This window comes from Cervus elaphus, chromosome 24, assembly GCF_910594005.1.
Source record: "Cervus elaphus chromosome 24, mCerEla1.1, whole genome shotgun sequence".
In the NCBI taxonomy this organism is placed as follows: Eukaryota; Metazoa; Chordata; class Mammalia; order Artiodactyla; family Cervidae; genus Cervus; species Cervus elaphus.
In genome coordinates, this window is record NC_057838.1 from 26,428,563 (window position 1) to 26,449,828 (window position 21,266).

Sequence of the window (21,266 nt, forward strand, 5' to 3'; positions counted from 1 at the left end):
GAGATTCAGCTCCACCCTGTACTGCAGCTATTTATCAAATTAACACAACCACTGTCTTGCGGACAACTCTCTGGAGCATCCACAGCCTCTGCTGCCAAAGGATTCCTCACAATAGCTGGATCTAGAAGTGACCACACACAGACGAGCCAAAACATGACACAAACTAATGAGACCTCTACTCCTCAATTGACTTCACTAATAGCTACTGTAACAATGGCCTTCAAAACCAGCACAACAAGATTTGTTGTAAAAAGTCTTCAAAAGGACCTTCAAGTATATACACCTTTTTAAAAACAAAACATAAAAGGTGCAAAAGGGAATTTTTTCCCTAATGTACAATAATGGAAGTTAGAAATACTGTGAGTTTGAAAATCTCCATTTTGCAGCTGTTAAAAAATTTAAAAAATAATAACTACACATTGATTTAATGAAGTGGTCAAAACTACCATCACCAGTAAATGGCAAATAGACATGATGAACTTCTGGATCTGATGGATTTCTTCTGGGACTTACCTGAATCTAGTTGTCCAGAACACAGCAGAGAGACCTACATGGAGGGAAAATTCTACAAAATACCTGGCCCACTCTTTAGAAACCTCATAAAAGACAAAGAACGGCTACAGAACTATTCCAGGTTAAGTACATCTGTCTACTAAAATACATGACGCTGGACTGGAATCTATATTGGAAAACAAGCCATAAAGGACATTATGGGGATAGCTGACAAAGTTGGAATATGGATGGCAGATTAGTAAAAGATTTGTCTCAATGGTAAATTTCCTGACTGTGATAACTATAGTTAAGAGAACATTCATTTCATTAGGAAATACACACTCACATATTAAGGGATAAGCACAAATAATATGTCTAACTCTCTCACAGTTCAGCAAAAATTCTGTGTATATACAGATAGATATGTGGAATATGATGAATGTTAACAGTAGGTGACTACAGGCAAAGGTAATCATGAGTTCTTTAATAAAAGGAGGTCGAGAAACCTGACTACTCCCCGTCTTCCAGCTACCACTGAGGCGGCCCACCCAATTTCTATGTGGACTCACCATTCTTCTGAGAATCCTCAACAGAAGCTTCTGGTCCTTTGGGTCCTCTTTGGATGTCAGTAAATCAGCGAAGGTCTCTGCATTTTCAGGAGACAGGCTCTCTGGGTTTTCCCCTCCATACAACTGAACCAGTATAGACAGACACTTGGATGAAACTTCAAAAATTTCAGGATCCTCGTTAGGAAGCTGAAAATTAACAAATAGGACTTCATCAGCTTCACTGAAGATGATGTTGGTATTCCTCAAGAATTACAGCTCAAAAGATAGAATGTCAGTCTGAGTACAAACGTTAATTAATTGAATATTCTTGTGACTGGATCTTTTTCAAAATGTAAAGAGTAACTCAAACAAGACTAACAGCACAAAATCAGAAGGAAATTCTACAGTCTTTTCTTTAATCCATAGTGATGAATGACCTGTGACAAGCAAAGGACTAATTATATATTAGATGCATATTTACATATGCATATGTTCATACAGGTGTGTGTGTGTGTCTATGGGTGTGGAAACACTGATTTTTCTGAGGCACAACCCTTACATTGTTGACATAGCTTGTTTAGGAAAATCCACTTCCTAGAAGATAGTAAGGAATGGTTTGAACTGTTTCCAAATCATTATTAACTAAACAGGTGGGAGAGAAAGTATTGTTTCTATATTACAAGATATGTTATGAAATAATAATCATACCATAAGCATTTTGATCTTTTAGTTTTTAAAGTTTTATTTCTAATAGCTTTGTTCAGATACAATTTCTAGGTCATACAATTCAGTGATTTCTCGTGTATCCATCATCCAATGGTTTTTCATATATTCAGAGTTGTGCAAACACCACCAGAACCAATTTTAGAATTTTTTCATCCTACCTGAAAAAGAAACCCTGTATCATCTCCTCCTCCCCACCCGGTCAGTGTTAACCAGTTTTCTTTCTTTCTGGATTTACCTATTCTAGACATTTCAGATACTTGAAATCATACAAAATATGATCCTTTGTGACTGGCTTCTTCCTCTTAGCATGTTTTCAGGATTCATCCATGCTGTAGCATGTATCGGCATTTCATTTCTTTTTATTATGCAATGGGTATGCCACATTTTGTTTATCCATTCATCAGCTGATGGACGTTTGAGTTGTTTTCACTTTTGACCAGTATGAGTACTACTGCTGTGAACATCTGTGTATACATTTTTGTGCACACGTTTTGTTTCTCAGGTATATACTTGGAAGTGAAATTGCTGAGTCATACAATAAGTAACTCTATGTTTAACTTTCTGAGGCATCGCCAGACTATTTTTCAAAGCTGCCATTAGCACCAGCAAAGTATGAGAGTTCCAGGTTCCCCACATCCTCACCAACACTTGTTATTACCTATCTTCTTAATTACAGACATCCTCGTATGTGTGGAGTGGTCACCCATGGTGGTCTTTCATTTATACTTCCCTGATGGTTAGTGATGCTGAAAATCTTTTCATGTGCATTTTGGTCATTTGTATATCGTCTTTGGAGAAATGTTTACTCAGATCTTTTCTCATTTTTAAAACTAGGTCATTTGTCTTATCATAATTAAGTATTCTTTATATATTTTAAATACAATTCCCTTTATATATTTTAGATATAATTCCCTCAGCAGATACACATTTCAAAACTGTTTTCCCATTCTGTGGATTGTCTTTTCACTTTCTTGACAGTGTCCTTTGAAGCACAATATATTTTTTATTTTGATAACGTCCAATTTACCTATTCATTTTATTGCTTGTGATTTTGGTGTCAAACCTAAGAAACCATTGCCTATTTCAAGGTCCTGAGATTTACACTTCTAAGAATTTTTATAGTTTTAGCGCTTACATTTATTTTTCCTTCTAAGAAGTTTATAGTTTAACTTTTACATTTAGGTCTTTCCATTTTAATCTTTGCATATAAGTAGAGAACTAACTTCATTCTTTTGCATGTGAATGAATCTTATTTTGAGATATTGGCAAGTTTATATGCCATTATAAGAAACAATACAGAGAGATACCATATACACTTCATCAGACCTCCCCAAAGGAAACATCTTGCATAACTACAGTACAAGATCACAACCAGGAAATTAACTTATACATTAAGACGGCCACTCCTGCTTTTTAAAAATTAATTATTTTCACCATATATACTTTGCAACTTTTTTACTTCCAACCTGCCTAAATCATTATATTTGACAACATACTGTTGGATCATGTTTTGTTATCCCCTCTAGTCATCTCTATCTTTTAATTGGTACATTTAGATCATTTCCATTTTTAAGATAAATAATATAAAAATGCTATGGTTTAAGTCTAACATGCAATTTTATAACTTGTCTTCTATTTATTCCCCATTTATTTTTCTGATTCCTTTTTTTAAAATCTTCCTGCGGGTTATCTGACCATTTTACGTTTTTGATAAGAATTATTAAATTCCCTTTTACCCCCAGTATTAGTTCCTTAGGGCTGACATAAAAAGTACCACAAACTGCGTGGCATAAACAACAGAAATATATTACCCTACAGCTCTGGAAGCTAGAAGCTTAAAAATCAAAGAGCAGGACCTTGGTGCCTCTGAAACCCAAGGAAGAACATTCCCTTGCTTCTTTCTGGCGTCTGGTGATTTTCTGGAAATCCCAGGCATTCCTTAGCTTGTGGAAGCATAACTCCTATCTCTGCCTCCGTCATCCCATGGAATTCTCCTGTGAGTCTCTTGACTTCACATGGTTGTCTTCTAACAAAGATGCTAGTCATATTGGATTAGGGATGCACTCTACTTGAGTCTGACCTCATCTGGAATGTGTCTTCAAATAAAGTTTAATATTCTGAGGTGCTGGGAGTTAGGACTTCAACATCTCATTGCGGGGGGGCGGGGCGCCGCACAATTCAACCTGTTACACTGCCTATCAACTTTGTCTCTTTCGGGCTCAGCTGTTTGTTCACCTTGGTTTCTCTGCTTCAGGCTATCAGGCTTCCCCAAGTATCTGGTGGTCCCTGGCATTCTGTTTTATGAATGAAAGAGTGGGCAGATTAGTACAGGCAGATGGCTCCAATTTCCTTTGCATTTGTGTGTATCTGTTTCTTCACGCCGCTTTCCCTGCGATTTCTTCTAATCGTCTCTGTGATTTCTTCAAACCCTGAAATGTTTCTTTCTAAGTGATGACCCCATCTTAGAAATCACATCAGATAGATGGCTCATCCTCTTCACAGCACAGACCTTGACTTATTAACCTGGAATAAAGCTGAGACAATGAATAAGGGAAGGGGCTTGATTGGCCTGCCAGTTCTAAATGCTCATCTTCCAATAGCCTGGTAAGAGTCTAGGGCCTCCAGCAGTTTTCCACTTGAAGTTTACAGATCAACAGCATCTGTTCCTACCTTCTGGTTAGTTTTCTCCTCTGTGTGTTCTGGGTAATTGGTTTCTTCACTAGATTTTGATTCAGTTCCACCTGCTTTCTATCACTGAGTAACTGCATGAGATTTCTTTTCCATTAACAGCTTCTTCTTCCGCTCTCCCATGATCATAAGATATTTGATGCTATATTTTCATAGCTTTTGGGTAGCCAGTGAGACAGGCACAGGTATTCAAGCTTCTATTTCAACCTACTTTTAACATTTCTTCATTTATGAGTTAGTTTAGCTTCATTGTTGAAAAGATGTAAAGATGCTTATCATAAGCAGTAACTCCAAAGATGGCTTATTTGTTGGATTCTTGCCAAATTGATGTTTGTGTTTGAGGGTGTGTGAGCCCTGCCCTACCACTACAGAAAAGATGGTGATAGTATAAAATCTCCCTGGAATAACAGAATAAGGATATACCCAACTGTCTGAAGAAACAAACTACTAGAAAAACACACGAAATGATGGTTTTTAAGATACCACACACGAGGCAATGTAGGACAGTGACACCCAGGGATGGAAAATACCTGAGGTGAGCTCTACTCCTCTCCCAGGTTAGAGGCTTAAGAGGTCTCCAGGCCTAAGAGAGACAGCAACTGAGGTGGATACCAGCAGATTTTTTAAGCTGAGGAGACAGAGTGAAAAGTCTCAGAAAACCAAGCAGCTAGAGTCCATAGGACAAAGTACTAGAGAGAAGAGAGCAAGGGAAAGCTCACAATGAAGAAACTGGTAGCCTGGATGGTATATTATCTGTTAGAGAAAATGAATTTCTGGTTAAAAACCTTTCCACCAAGACAGCTACAGGCTTAGATGGCACTGATGGCAAATTCTACCAAAGATTCAAGGAAGAAGTAAAACCCAGTCTACACACATTTTCTCAGAAAGCTAAAGAAAATGGACAGTTCCAAACTCATTCTGTGTGGCCATATTTCAGTTCAGTTCAGTCGTTCAGTCGTGTCTGACTCTTTGCAACCCCATGGACCACAGCATACCATGCTTCCCGGTCCTTCACCAACTCCCAGACCTTTCTAAGACTCATATCCATTGAGTCAGTAATACCATCCAACCATCTCATCCTCTGTCATTCTTTTCTCCTCCCACATTCCAGCATCAGGGTATTTCTCCTCCTTCCCAGCATCAGGGTATTTCCAAGAAGTCAGTTCTTTACATCAGGTGGCCAAAGTATTGGAGTTTCAGCTTCAGCATCAGTCCTTCCAATGAATATTCATGACTGATTTTCTTTAGGATGGACTGACTGGATCTCCTTGCAGTCCAAGGCACTCTCAAGGGTCTTCTCCAACACCATACTTCAAAAGCATCATTTCTTTGGTGCTCAACTTTCTTTGCAGCCCAACTCTCACACCCATATATGACTACTGGAAAAACCATAGCTTTGACTAGACAGACCTTTGTCGGCAAAGAAATGTCTCTGTTTTTTAATATGCTGTGTAGGTTGGCATAGCTTTCCTTCCAAGGAAGCAAGCATCTTTTAATTTCATGGCTGCAGTTACCATCTGCAGTGATTCTGGAGCCCATCACTGTTTCCATTGTTTCCCCATCTATTTGCCATGAAGTGATGGGACTGGATGCCATGATCTTAGTCTTTTGAATCCTTAGTTTTAAGCCAACTTTTTCAGTCTCCTCTTTCATTTTCATCAAGAGACTCTTTAGTTATTTGCTTTTTGCCATAACGGTGGTATCATACACATATCTGAAGTTACTGATATTTCTCCCAGTAATTTTGTTTCCAGCTTGTGCTTCATCAACCCCGGCATTTCTCATGAGTACCCTGCATATAAGTTAAATAAGCAGGGCGACAATATACAGCCTTGACATACTCCTTTCTTGATTTGGAACCAGTCTGTTGTTCCATGTCCAGTTCTAACTGTTGCTTCTTGACCTGCATATAGAGTTCTCAGGAGGTAGGTAAGGTAGCCTGGTATTCCCATCTCTTTAAGAATTTTCGACAGTCTGTTGTGATCCACACAGTCAAAGGCTTTGGCATAGTTAATAAAGCAGAAGTAGATGTTTTTCTGGAACTCTTCTGCTTTTTTGATGATCCAGTGGATCTTGGCAGTTTGATCTCTGGTTCCTCTGCCTTTTCTAAATCCAGCTTGAACATCTGGAAGTTCATGGTTCACATACTGCTGAAGCTTGGCTTGGAGAATTTTGAGTACTACTCTGCTAGCGTATGAGATGAGTGCAATTGTGTGGTAGTTTGAACATTTTTCGGCACTGCCTTTCTTTTGGATTGGAATGAAAACTGACCCTTTCCAGTCCTGTGGCCACTGCTGAGTTTTCCAAATTTGCTGGCATATTGAGTGCAGCACTTTCACAGCATCATCTTTCAGGATTTGAAATAGCTCAGCTGGAATTCCATCACCACCACTAGCTTTGTTTGTGTGATGCTTCCTAAGGCCCACTTGACTTTGCACTCCAGGATGTCTGGCTCTAGGTGGGTGATCACACTACCACAATTATCTGGGCCATGAAGATCTTTTTTGTATAGTTCTTCTGTGTATTCTTGCCACCTCTTCTTAGTATCTTCTTTAAGGTCCATCCCATTGCTGTCCTTTATTGTGCCCATCTTTGCATGAAATGTTCCCTTGGTATCTCTAATTTTCTTGAAGAGATCTCTTGTCTTTCCCATTCTCTTATTTCCCTCTATTTCTTTGCATTGATCACTGAGGAAGGCTTTCTTATCTCTCCTTGCTATTCTTTGGAACTCTGCATTCAAATGGGTATATCTTTCCTTTTCTCTTTTGCCTTTCGCTTCTTTTCTCAGCTATTTGTAAGGCCTCCTCAGAAAACCATTTTGCCTCTTTTCATTTATTGTTCTTGGGGATGATCTTGACCACTGCCTCCTGTACAATGTCACGAACCTCTGTCCATAGTTCTTCAGGCACTCTGTCTATCAGATCTCATCCCTTGAATTTATTTGTCACTTCTACTATATAATAGTAAGGGATTTGATTTAGGTCATACTGGAATGGTCTAGTGGCCAGTATTACCCTGATGCCAAAATCAGATAAACACATTCCAAGAAAAGACAAGTTCTGACCAATAGCTGTTATGAATATAGATGCAAAAACTTCAACAAAGTGTTCGCAAACCAAATTCAGCAACATATTAAGGGGTTATACATCACGGCCAAGTGGAATTTATCATAGGAATGAAAGGCTAGTTTAGCATCTAAAAATCAATCGAGGTTATGTGCAACATGAATAGAATAAAAGACAAAAATTATATGAGTCTTTCAACGGTCACAGAATAAGCATTTGACAAAATTAAAAACCCTTTTAGGAGGAGCCAACATGGCGGAGGAGTAGGACGGGGAGACCACTTTCTCTCCTACAAATTCATCGAAAGAATAATTGAACGCAGAGCAAACTTCACAGAACAATTTCTGATCGCTAGCTGAGGTCATCAGGCGCCCAGAAAAGCAGCCCATTGTCTTCGAAAGGAGGTAGGACAAAATATAAAAGATAAAAAGTGAGACAAAAGAGCTGAGGACGGAGATTCGTCCCGGGAACGGAGTCTTGGGCGGCATTGCTTGGGGTAGGGTCCGGGCCTGAGTGCCCTGAGGACAATCGGAGGGAGCGTCTGTGAGGTGCCAACTTGAACTGTGGGAGACCAAAAGAGAGAGAGTACATTAACCGGCCAGAACACACTGCCGGCCGTTCGCAGAACAGAGAGACCGAGAAAGTCCAGAGAAGAGCTCGCAGGCTGTGGACCGGCCTAGCCCCGCCAGAGGCAGGAGGCAGGGGGGAGGGGAAGGTCGCGGCGAGACACAGGGCGCAGGCACCCGACCGGCGCGGGCGGGGACTGGGGCTGGGGACGCGGAGGGCGGAAGGCGCGCGCACCCGACTGGCGCCAGCGGAAACTGAGACTGGGTCCGCGGAAGGGAGTGGGCGCGCCACACCTGGGGAGAGTGCGCCCACCAAGCCCCTGGCTGCCTGGACCGCTCTGATGGGGAAGGCAGAGAGAGCAGGCGCAGCTTTTCGCTCCGCGCTTTTGTGGAACACCCGAGGGCTGGAACCTCGCGCAGCGCGGGGCGCGCTCCATATAGAACAGCCGGGAGCCTGAGCAGCTCAGACGGAGAAAGCGGCGTCAGCCCCTCCCGGCAGTGCCAGCCCGTCCCCGCGGCGCAAGCCCGCCCTCACAGCGCCAGCCCCTCCCTGCAGCGCCAGCCCATCCCCGCAGCGTCAGCCCCTCCCAGCAGCGCCAGCCCATCCCCGCAGCGTCAGCCCCTCCCCGCAGAGCGACGGAACTAGCTACCTGAATAAGAGTCCACCTCCGCCCGCCTGTGTCAGGGCGGAAATGAGGCTCTGAAGAGACCGACAAACAGAAGTCAAATAAACAAAGGGAACCGCTTCAGAAGGGACTGGTGCAACAGATTAAAATCCCTCTAGAAAACACCGACTACACCGGAAGGGGCCTGTAGATACCGAGAAGTGTAAGCTGGAACGAGGAGCTATCTGAAACTGAGCCGAACCCACACTGACCGCAACAGCTCTAGAGAAACTCCTAGATATAATTTTACTTTTTTCTCTTTTTTTTTCTTTTTTCTTTTTTCTCTTTTATTTTCCTTTAAAATCCCCTATTACTCCCCCATTACTCCTTAACTTTCATTTTCATAGATTTTTACGATTTTTTTAATTAGGGGGAAAAAAAATTTTTTTTTCTTTTTCTTTTTTCTTTTTTTTTCTTTTTCTTTCCTTTTTCTCTTCTATTTTCTATTTTTCTTTTCCTCTTATTTCTTTTAAAGTCCTCTAGTACTCCTCTACTACTCCTTAATTTTCATTTTCAACACACTATAACCTTACAAAAAAAAAAAAAAAAAAGAAGAGAAGCCCTATTTTTAAACCGAAGATTATTCTCTCCCAATCTTGACTCTCTGTTTTCTACCTCAGAACACCTCTATTTCCTCCTTTCCCCTTCTCTTCCCAATCCAATTCTGTGAATCTTTGTAGGTGACTGGGCTGCGGAGAACACTCTGGGAACAGACAGCTGCGTAGATCTGTCTCTCTCCTCTTGAGTCCCCCTTTTTCTCCTCCTGCTCATCTCTATCTCCCTCCTCCCTCTCCTCTTCTTCATGTAACTCTGTGAACCTCTCTGGGTATGCCTAACAGGGGAGAATCTTTTCGCCATTAACCTAGAAGTTTTCTTATCAGTGCTGTATAGCTGGAGAAGTCCTGAGACTACAGGAAGAATAAAACTGAAATCCAGAGGCAGGAGACTTAAGCCCAAAACCTGAGAACACCAGAAAACTCCTGACTACATGGAACTTTAAGTAATAAGTGACCGTCCAAAAGCCTCCATACCTACACTGAAACCAACCACCACCCAAGAGCCAATAAGTTATAGAGCAAGACATACCACGCAAATTCTCCAGCAACGCAGGAACATAGCCCTGAACTTCAACATACAGGCTGCCCAAGGTCACACCTAACACATAGACCCATCTCAAAACTCATTACTGGGCACTCCATTGCTCTCCAAAGAGAAGAAATCAAATTGCACACACCAGTACACTGACGCAAGCTTCCCTAACCAGGAAACCTTGACAAGCCAATCGTCTAACCCCACCCACTGGGTAAATCTTCCACAATAAAAAGGAACCACAGACCTCCAGAATACAGAAAGCCCACTCCAGATACAGCAATCTAAACAAGATGAAAAGGCAGAGAAATGCCCAACAGGTAAAGGAACATGAAAAATGCCCACCAAGTCAAACAAAAGAGGAGGAGACAGGGAATCTACCTGAAAAAGAATTTAGAATAATGATAATAAAAATGATCCAAAATCTTGAAAACAAAATGGAGTTACAGATAAATAGCCTGGAAACAAAAATTGAAAAGATACAAGAAATGTTTAATAAAGACCTAGAAGAAATAAAAAAGACTCAATTAAAAATGAGTAATGCAATGAATGAGATCAAAAACACTTTGGAGGGAACCAAGAGTAGAATAACGGAGGCAGAAGATAGGATAAGTGAGGTAGAAGATAAAATGGTGGAAATAAATGAAGCAGAGAGGAAAAAAGAAAAAAGGATCAAAAGAAATGAGGACAACCTCAGGGACCTCTGGGACAATGTGAAACGCCCCAACATTCGAATCATAGGAGTCCCAGAAGAAGAAGACAAAAAGAAAGGCCATGAGAAAATACTCGAGGAGATAATAGCTGAAAACTTCCCTAAAATGGGGAAGGAAATAGCCACCCAAGTCCAAGAAACCCAGAGAGTCCCAAACAGGATAAACCCAAGGCAAAACACCCCAAGACACATATTAATCAAATTAACAAAGATCAAACACAAAGAACAAATATTAAAAGCAGCAAGGGAGAAACAACAAATAACACACAAAGGGATTCCCATAAGGATAACAGCTGATCTATCAATAGAAACCCTCCAGGCCAGAAGGGAATGGCAGGACGTACTGAAAGTAATGAAAGAGAATAACCTACAACCTAGATTACTGTATCCAGCAAGGATCTCATTCAGATATGAAGGAGAATTTAAAAGCTTTACAGATAAGCAAAAGCTGAGAGAATTCAGCACCACCAAACCAGCTCTGCAACAAATGCTAAAGGATCTTCTCTAGACAGGAAATACAGAAAGGTTGTATAAACGTGAACCCAAAACAACAAAGTAAATGGCAACGGGACCACACCTATCAATAATTACCCTAAATGTAAATGGGTTGAATGCCCCAACCAAAAGACAAAGATTGGCTGAATGGATACAAAAACAAGACCCCTATATATGCTGTCTACAAGAGACCCACCTCAAAACAAGAGACACATACAGACTGAAAGTGAAGGGCTGGAAAAAAATATTTCATGCAAACGGAGACCAAAAGAAAGCAGGAGTCGCAATACTCATATCAGATAAAATAGACTTTCAAATAAAGGATGTGAAAAGAGACAAAGAAGGACACTACATAATGATCAAAGGATCAATCCAAGAAGAAGATATGACAATTATAAATATATATGCACCCAACATAAGAGCACCGCAATATGTACGGCAAACACTAATGAGTATGAAAGAGGAAATTAATAGTAACACAATAATAGTGGGAGACTTTAATACCCCACTCACAACTATGGATAGATCAACTAAACAAAATTAACAAGGAAACACAAACCTTAAATGACACAATGGACCAGCTAGACCTAATTGATATCTATAGGACATTTCACCCCAAAACAATCAACTTCACCTTTTTCTCAAGTGCACACGGAACCTTCTCCAGAATAGATCACATCCTGGGCCATAAATCTGGTCTTGGAAAATTCAAAAAAATTGAAATCATTCCAGTCATCTTTTCTGACCACAGTGCAGTAAGATTAGATCTCAATTACAGGAAAAAAATTGTTAAAAATTCAAACATACGGAGGCTAAATAACACACTTCTGAATAACCAACAAATCATAGAAGAAATCAAAAAAGAAATCAAAATATGTATAGAAATGAATGAAAATGAAAACACAACAACCCAAAACCTATGGGACACTGTAAAAGCAGTGCTTAGGGGAAGGTTCATAGCATTACAGGCTTATATCAAGAAACAAGAAAAAAGCCAAATAAATAACCTAACTCTACACCTAAAGCAATTAGAGAAGGAAGAAATGAAGAACCCCAGGGTTAGCAGAAGGAAAGAAATCTTAAAAATCAGGGCAGAAATAAGTGCAAAAGAAACTAAAGAGACCATAGCAAAAATCAACAAAGCTAAAAGCTGGTTTTTTGAAAAAATAAACAAAATTGACAAACCATTAGCAAGACTCATTAAGAAGCAAAGAGAGAAGAACCAAATTAACAAAATTAGAAATGAAACTGGAGAGATCACAACAGACAATACTGAAATACAAAGGATCATAAGAGACTACTACCAGCAGCTCTATGCCAATAAAATGGACAACTTGGATGAAATGGACAAATTCTTAGAAAAGTATAACCTTCCAAAACTGAACCAGGAAGAAAAAGAAGATCTTAACAGACCCATCACAAGCAAGGAAATCGAAACTGTAATCAAAAATCTTCCAGCAAACAAAAGCCCAGGGCCAGATGGCTTCACAGCTGAATTCTACCAAAAATTTAGAGAAGAGCTAACACCTATCTTACGCAAACTCTTCCAGAAAATTGCAGATGAAGGTAAGCTTCCAAACTCATTCTATGAGGCCACCATCACCCTAATTCCAAAACCAGACAAAGATGCCACAAAAAAAGAAAACTACAGACCAATATCACTGATGAACATAGATGCAAAAATCCTTAACAAAATTCTAGCAAACAGAATCCAACAACATATTAAAAAAATCATACACCACGACCAAGTGGGCTTTATCCCAGGAATGCAAGGATTCTTTAATATCCGCAAATCAATCAATGTAATACACCACATTAACAAATTGAAAGATAAAAACCATATGATTATCTCAATAGATGCAGAGAAAGCCTTTGACAAAATTCAACACTCATTTATGATTAAAACTCTCCAAAAAGCAGGAATAGAAGGAACATACCTCAACATAATAAAAGCTATATATGACAAACCCACAGCAAGCATCACCCTCAATGGTGAAAAATTGAAAGCATTTCCCCTGAAATCAGGAACAAGACAAGGGTGCCCACTCTCACCACTACTATTCAACATAGTGTTGGAAGTTTTGGCCACAGCAATCAGAGCAGAAAAAGAAGTAAAAGGAATCCAGATAGGAAAAGAAGAAGTGAAACTCTCACTGTTTGCAGATGACATGATCCTCTACATAGAAAACCCTAAAGACTCTACCAGAAAATTACTAGAGCTAATCAATGAATATAGTAAAGTTGCAGGATATAAAATTAACACACAGAAATCCCTTGCATTCCTATACACTAACAATGAAAAAACAGAAAGAGAACTTAAGGAAACAATACCATTCACCATTGCAACAAAAAGAATAAAATACTTAGGAGTATATCTACCTAAAGAAACAAAAGACCTATACATAGAAAACTATAAAACACTGATGAAAGAAATCAAAGAGGACACAAACAGATGGAGAAACATACCGTGTTCATGGATTGGAAGAATCAATATTGTCAAAATGGCTATTCTACCCAAAGCAATCTATAGATTCAATGCAATCCCTATCAAGCTACCAATGGTATTTTTCACAGAACTAGAACAAATAATTTCACAATTTGTATGGAAATACAAAAAACCTCGAATAGCCAAAGTAATCCTGAGAAAGAAGAATGGAACTGGAGGAATCAACCTGCCTGACTTCAGACTCTACTACAAAGCCACAGTCATCAAGACAGTATGGTACTGGCACAAAGACAGAAATATAGATCAATGGAACAGAATAGAAAGCCCAGAGATAAATCCACGAACCTATGGACACCTTATCTTTGACAAAGGAGGCAAGGATATACAATGGACAAAAGACAACCTCTTTAACAAGTGGTGCTGGGAAAGCTGGTCAACCACTTGTAAAAGAATGAAACTAGAACACTTTCTAACACCATACACAAAAATAAACTCAAAATGGATTAAAGATCTAAATGTAAGACCAGAAACTATAAAACTCCTAGAGGAGAACATAGGCAAAACACTCTCCGACATAAATCACAGCAAGATCCTCTATGACCCACCTCCCAGAATATTGGAAATAAAAGCAAAAATAAACAAATGGGACCTAATGAAACTTAAAAGCTTTTGCACTACAAAGGAAACTATAAGTAAGGTGAAAAGACAGCCCTCAGACTGGGAGAAAATAATAGCAAATGAAGAAACAGACAAAGGATTAATCTCAAAAATATACACGCAACTCCTGCAGCTCAATTCCAGAAAAATAAATGACCCAATTCAAAAATGGGCCAAAGAACTAAACAGACATTTCTCCAAAGAAGACATACAGATGGCTAACAAACACATGAAAACATGCTCAACATCACTCATTATTAGAGAAATGCAAATCAAAAGCACAATGAGGTACCATTACACGCCAGTCAGGATGGCTGCTATCCAAAAGTCTACAAGCAATAAATGCTGGAGAGGGTGTGGAGAAAAGGGAACCCTCTTACACTGTTGGTGGGAATGCAAACTAGTACAGCCGCTATGGAAAACAGTGTGGAGATTTCTTAAAAAACTGGAAATAGAACTGCCATATGACCCAGCAATCCCACTTCTGGGCATACACACTGAGGAAACCAGATCTGAAAGAGACACGTGCACCCCAATGTTCATCGCAGCACTGTTTATAATAGCCAGGACATGGAAGCAACCTAGATGCCCATCAGCAGATGAATGGATAAGGAAGCTGTGGTACATATACACCATGGAATATTACTCAGCCGTTAAAAAGAATTCATTTGAATCAGTTCTAATGAGATGGATGAAACTGGAGCCCCTTATACAGAGTGAAGTAAGCCAGAAAGATAAAGAACATTACAGCATACTAACACATATATATGGAACTTAGAAAGATGGTAACGATAACCCTATATGCAAAACAGAAAAAGAGACACAGAAATACAGAACAGACTATTGAACTCTGTGGGAGAATGTGAGGGTGGGATATTTCAAAAGAACAGCATGTATACTATCTATGGTGAAACAGATCCCCAGCCCAGGTGGGATGCATGAGACAAGTGCTCGGGCCTGGTGCACTGGGAAGACCCAGAGGAATCGGGTGGAGAGGGAGGTGGGAGGGGGGATCGGGATGGGGAATACGTGTAAATCTATGGCTGATTCATATCAATGTATGACAAAACCCACTGAAATGTTGTGAAGTAATTAGCCTCCAACTAATAAAAAATTAAAAAAAAATAAAATAAAATAAAAACCCTTTTAGTATTAAAAAACACTCAACAAATTATAAATAGAAGAGAACTTTCTCAAATTGATAAAGGGCATCTCAGGCACAATTTATAGCTGACACCATACTTACCATGGTTTAAGATCATGAACAAGGCAGACGTCCATTCCTGCCATTTATATTCACCATTACATTAGAAGTTTTAGTTATGGCAATTAAGCAAGGAAAACAAGTAGAAATCCCCTAGAAAGGAAAACTCTATTTGCAGATGACATACTCTTACATACAAAAATACTAGCAAATCCACTAAAGAACTATAAAAATAAACAAGTTCAGCAAGGGGGCAGAATATGAGATCAATATACAAAAATCAATTGTATGTCTACACACTGGCAATGAAGAATGTAAAAAAAAAACAAAAAACAAAGAAAACAACTGCATTACAGTAGCATCAAAAAGAATATTTAAAACTGAAGTTAAAAGAAGTACATGGCTTGAAAGCTGAAACATTGTAGGAAAAAGTTAAGGAAGGTACATAAACTGCAAAACATGTCATGTTCAAGGATCAAAAGAGTTAATATTAGGTTGTCAATATGCCCCAAACTGATTTGCAAATAAAAAGCATTCAGAGCTGCAGCGGATTTTTTTTTTCAGAAATTTGATAAGCTGATCGTAAAATTCATATAGAAATACAAGAGACTAATAGCCAAAACGATCTTAAAAAAGAAGAATAAATTTGGAAGGCTCACATTTCCCAATTTCAAATTTTGCTGCAAAGCTACCATAATCCAGTCAATGTAGTACTGGCACAAGGATATACAGCAGATCAGTGGAATAGAATTTAGAGTCCCAAATTCTACACTTACATTTATGGTAAACTGATTTTTGACAGGCATGCCAAGACAATTTAATGGGGGAAAAGTGGCCTTTTTAAACAAACTGTGCTGAGACAAGTAGGTGTTCACATGCAGAAGAATGCAGTTAGACCCATACCTCACAGTTCAGTTCAGTTCAGTTCAGTCGCTCAGTCATGTCTGACTCTTTGCGACCCCGTGAACCACAGCACACCAGGCCTCTCTGTCCATCACCAACTCCCAGAGTCCACCCAAACTCGTTCGTGTCCATTAAGTTGGTAATGCCATCCAACCATCTCATCCTCTGTCATCCCCTTCTTCTCCTGCCCTCAATCTTTCCCAGCATCAGGGTCTTTTCAAATGAGTCAGCTCTTCACATCAGGTGGCCAAAGTATCAGAGTTTCAGCGTCAACATCAGTCCTTCCAATGAACACCCAGGACTGATCTCCTTCAGGATGGACTGGTACACCTCATCCAAAAACTGTCTCCAGATGGATCAAATAACTAAATATAAGAGCTAAACATACAAACAGATGGCATCACCAACTTGATGGACATGAATTTCAGCAAGCTCTGGGAGTTGGTGATGGACAGGGAAGCCTGGCGGGCTGCAGTCCATGGGGTTGCAAAGAGTTGGACAGACTGAGCTACTGAACTGAAATAAAACATACAAAACTTTTAGAAGAAAATATAAAAGTCATTACACCTTTGTGACTTTGGGTGGGGCAATGTTTCTTGTGTATGACACCAGAAGCACAAGAACAACAACAAAATTGATGGATGGCTTCATCTCCATATATGAAGAAAGTGAAAAGATCATCCACAGAACAAGGGAAAATTACTGTAAATCTAATAGATAATAAGGAACGTGTATACACACAAAATATGAAATATCTTACAACTCAGTAATAAAAAAGACAAATAACCTAATTTTTTAAAGGGCAAAGAAAAAAAGACATTTTTTTCCCAAAAAGGTATACAAATGGGCAGTAAGCACAGGAAAAGATATCCAACATGATCAGCCATCAGGGAAATGCAAGTCTGAGCCACTTTCACACCCACTACGATGGCTACAATTAAAAATACAGATAATGACAAGTATCAGCGAGGGTGTGGGGAAACTAGAACCTTCATACACTGCTGGTGCTAACAGCAGCTTTGGGAAACACTGTATTTTCTCAAAAGGTTAAACATAGGCTGACCTTTGGGCTGAGCACTTCCACACTTCCACTCCTAGATATATACTCAAGAGAAAGAAAGCATGTTTACACAAAAGCTTGTACACAATTGCTAACAGCAGCCTTAACTCAAAATTGCCAAAAAGTGCAAACAACCCAAATGTCCATCAACTAATAAATGGATACACAAATACTGTATATCTATACCGTGGAAGATCCTTCACCAAAACAACGAAGCAAGTACTTATGTTGCAAGCTAAAAACATGAACGAACCTCAAAAAAACATCTTACTCAGAGAAAGGCCACATATTATATAGTTCCATGTATAAGAAATAACCAGAATAGGCCAATCTATAGAAACAGAAAGCCAATTAGTGATTGACAAGGGTTTGGAGGAGAGAGTATGGGCAGTGACTTCTCATGAGTATGAAATTCCTTTCTGGGGTGACAAAGATGTTCTGTGATCAGATAATGGTGATGATGCACAACTCTGAAAATACACTAAACAGCCGTGAATTGTACACTTTAGAGGGGTTAAAGGTATGAGTTATTTCTTGATACATCTTTTTTAAAAAACCAGTAACAACTCTGCACAGTCTTCAAGAATATCAAAGAGCAGAGAATACTTCCCAATTCATCTGCTAAAATCAACATTACCCTGATACCAAAACAGGACAAAAACCATATAAAAAAGTAAACTACAAAACAACATCCCTCATGAACACAGATGCACAAATTCTAAACAAAATTAAAGCAACTCCAAGCCAACAAAACATGACAAGGATAATGATAAAATAATACCTCTTGACAAAACGGGGTGTATCCCAGGAATACAGGTCAGTTTAACATTCAAAAAAATCAGTCACTGTAACATATCATATGTATTAATTCCCAAGGGTTGCCATCATAGTTGAGTGGGCTAAAAAAACCCACAAATTGAGTGGGCTTAAAAAACAAAAACTGATTTTGCAGTTCTGGAGACTATAAGTCTCATATCAAGGAGAGGACAGAGCAATGCCCCTTCTGAAGCCTCCAGGCATGAACCCTTCCTGCCTCCTCCAGGCTCTGAGAGCCCCAGATGTGCCTTGTCTGTGGCAGCAGAACTCCAGTCTCTGCTTCCATCATCACACGGTATTCTCCCTTGTGTCTCTGGCTGCATGTGGCCATCTTCTTATAAGGACACCAGTCACAGTGGGTCAGGGAGCCCTCACTATTCCAGCATGACCTCATCTTAGCCAATTATGTACATGATCCTACTTCCAACCAAGGTCACATTCTGAGGTACTGGGTGGTGAGGGTTTTAACACATCTTTTTTAAGAGATACAGTCAACCCATAATATCATATTAATAATTTAAAAAGAAAAACCACAATCATCTCAATAGAAAAAGTATTTAACAATATGCAACATCTGTTTCTAACAAAAACTCGGCAAACAAGGAGTAGAAGGTGATAAAAACATGTCAGAGACTGAACGCCTCACCCTGATCAGGAAGACAGAGAGGAACATCTGCTCTCACCGGGGGAGAGCAGGGGAGGTTCTGGACAGTGCAGCCAGGCCAAAATGGATAAACAAACAAACAAATAAATAAATATAAGAAATCCAGATTGGAAAAGAAGACTTAACTGCTTATTTGCAGAAGACATGATTCTTGATGTAGAAAATTCAGTGGAATTCACAAACTATCCACTAGAGTCCAAAAATGAGTTTAAAGGTTATAAGCAAAAACACTAAATGGAAAAGATACATGCAACCCAAAGTTCATAGCAGCAATATTTGCTATTGCCAAGGTACAAAAGAAACCTCATCTGTTCCCATGTGTCCATCAACAGATGACTGGATAAAGAATATGCACTACACACACACATATATATACACATACACACCAATGGAATACTACTTGGCCATACAAAGAATGAAATTTGCCATTTGCAGCAACCTGGATGGACTTGGAGGGCATTATGCTCAGTGAAATAAGTCAGAGAAAGGAAACACAGTATGATACCACTTTTATGCGGAATCTTAAAAATACAACAGAATAGTCAATACAACAAAAAAGAAGCAGACTCACAAACATGGAGAAAAACTAGTGAAAAAGCTAGTGTTTACCAATGGGGAAATGGTAAGGATGACAGCCAACATAGGAGTGGGAAATGAAGAGGCACACAGCCCAGGTTGGATGCATGAGACAAGTGCTCGGGCCTGGTGCACTGGGAAGACCCAGAGGAATCGGGTGGAGAGGGAGGTGGGAGGGGGGATCTGGATGGGGAATACATGTAACTCCATGGCTGATTCATGTCAATGTATGACAAAACCCACTTCAATACTGTAAAGTAATTAGCCTCCAACTAATAAAAATAAATGAAAAAAAAAAAAAAGAGGTACAAGCTATTCTGTATGAAATAAGTTACAAGGATATATTGTACAATGTGGGGAATATAACCAATATTTTACAATAAATATAAATGGAGTACAACCTTTAAAAATTATGAATCACTATATTGTATACCTATACTATGATATTAATATAATACTGCATAGCAACTACAATAAAAAATAAAAAAAAATTTTAAGGGAAATAATCAGATGTGAGTATATTTGCATTTACAAAGTTATTCATTGCATTGCTGTAATTGAAAAAACTATAAACCACCTAAATGTCCATCAATAAATATAATAGATGCTCACAAAAAAACAAATATCATGTACCATAACATCCAAAAAACTGAACTATTCAGGGATAAGTCTGACAAAAGATGAAAGACCTATACACTTAAAAAGATAAAATATTGGTGAGATAAATTAAAGAGGACCCAAATAAGTGAAGGGATACACCACATTCATGAGCGGGAAGTCAATTTTGTTAAAATGCCATTCTCTCCAAATTAAGACTAAACGTAATCCCAATCGAAATCCCAATAGGGTTTTTTGTTTGTTTTGGTAGAAATCAACAAGTTGATTCTAAGTTTTTATATCATATACGTATATATCAGTTGGAACTTTCTCTCCATTCTTGTTTTGTCTCCCCTTCATGGCTCTTAATACTCTCCAACCACTGAAACACTCTCCCCTCTTAAGACATGCAAGCTCGCCTTTCTTGTAAATGCTCTCGTCTTCCCTTCTTTATCAAAAAATTAATTTAATTTGGCTGTGCTGGGTCTGAGTTGTGGCATGTGGGATCCTTTTAGTTTCGGGTTATTTTAGTTGTGGGCTTCGCTGGTGGCTCAGATGGTAAAGAATCTGCCTTCAACACAGGAGACCCAGGTTCGATCCCTGGGTTGGGATGATCCCCTGGATAAGGAAATGGCAACCTAATCCAGTATGCTTGCCTGGGAAATGCCATGGAAATGCAGGGGTCCGTGGGTTCACAAAGAGTTGGACACGACTGAGCGACTAACACTTTTACTCTGGTTGTAGCATGCAGACTCTTCAGTTGCAGCATGTGGGATCTAGTTCCCCAAGCAGGGATGGAACCGAGGCGCCCTGCATTGGGAGTGTGGAGTCTTAGTCAGTGGACCACCAGGGAAGTCCCCTGATCTACTTTTCTTTTCTTTTTCCTTTAAATTCTGAGACAGTGTTCTTATATCATCATTAATAACACTGTGGTGTTTTTAGTATCTATTTTCTTATATTATAATCACTTTTTAAATTGAGATGAAGTCTCTCAAACATAAAGATCTATAGAGTATAGCAAGATAATTACTGATGATCCAACAAATGCAGTTTTAAGCTCCTCTGCATACCCTTAACTCTCCTCCAAATCCTGATTTATCCAGTATACTGAGTTTATCAGTAACTGTTTTTTAAGTTGCAGGTCTAGTGGTAACAATGTCTTGTGTGTGTGTGTGTGAAAATGATTATTTAGTTTAACAGATACTTCAAAGTTCATCATTATTTCTCAGATCTTTTATAAAGGACTCCATCATCTTCTGGTTTCTATTAATACTCCTGAATGATCCACTGTCAGAAT

The 21,266-nt window shown here is 39.2% G+C and overlaps 1 protein-coding gene across 3 annotated transcripts in view; it reads right to left on the bottom strand.

Annotated features, from left to right (window-relative positions):
- ULK4 (unc-51 like kinase 4) overlaps positions 1–21,266 on the bottom strand; it is a 496,555-nt gene that overhangs the window by 119,481 nt on the left and 355,808 nt on the right. For all 3 annotated transcript variants that reach the window (XM_043886762.1, XM_043886763.1, XM_043886761.1), the window contains one exon: positions 1,062–1,247. In XM_043886762.1, coding sequence (XP_043742697.1) covers positions 1,062–1,247 — 186 coding nt within the window. The remainder of the gene's footprint in view (positions 1–1,061; positions 1,248–21,266) is intronic.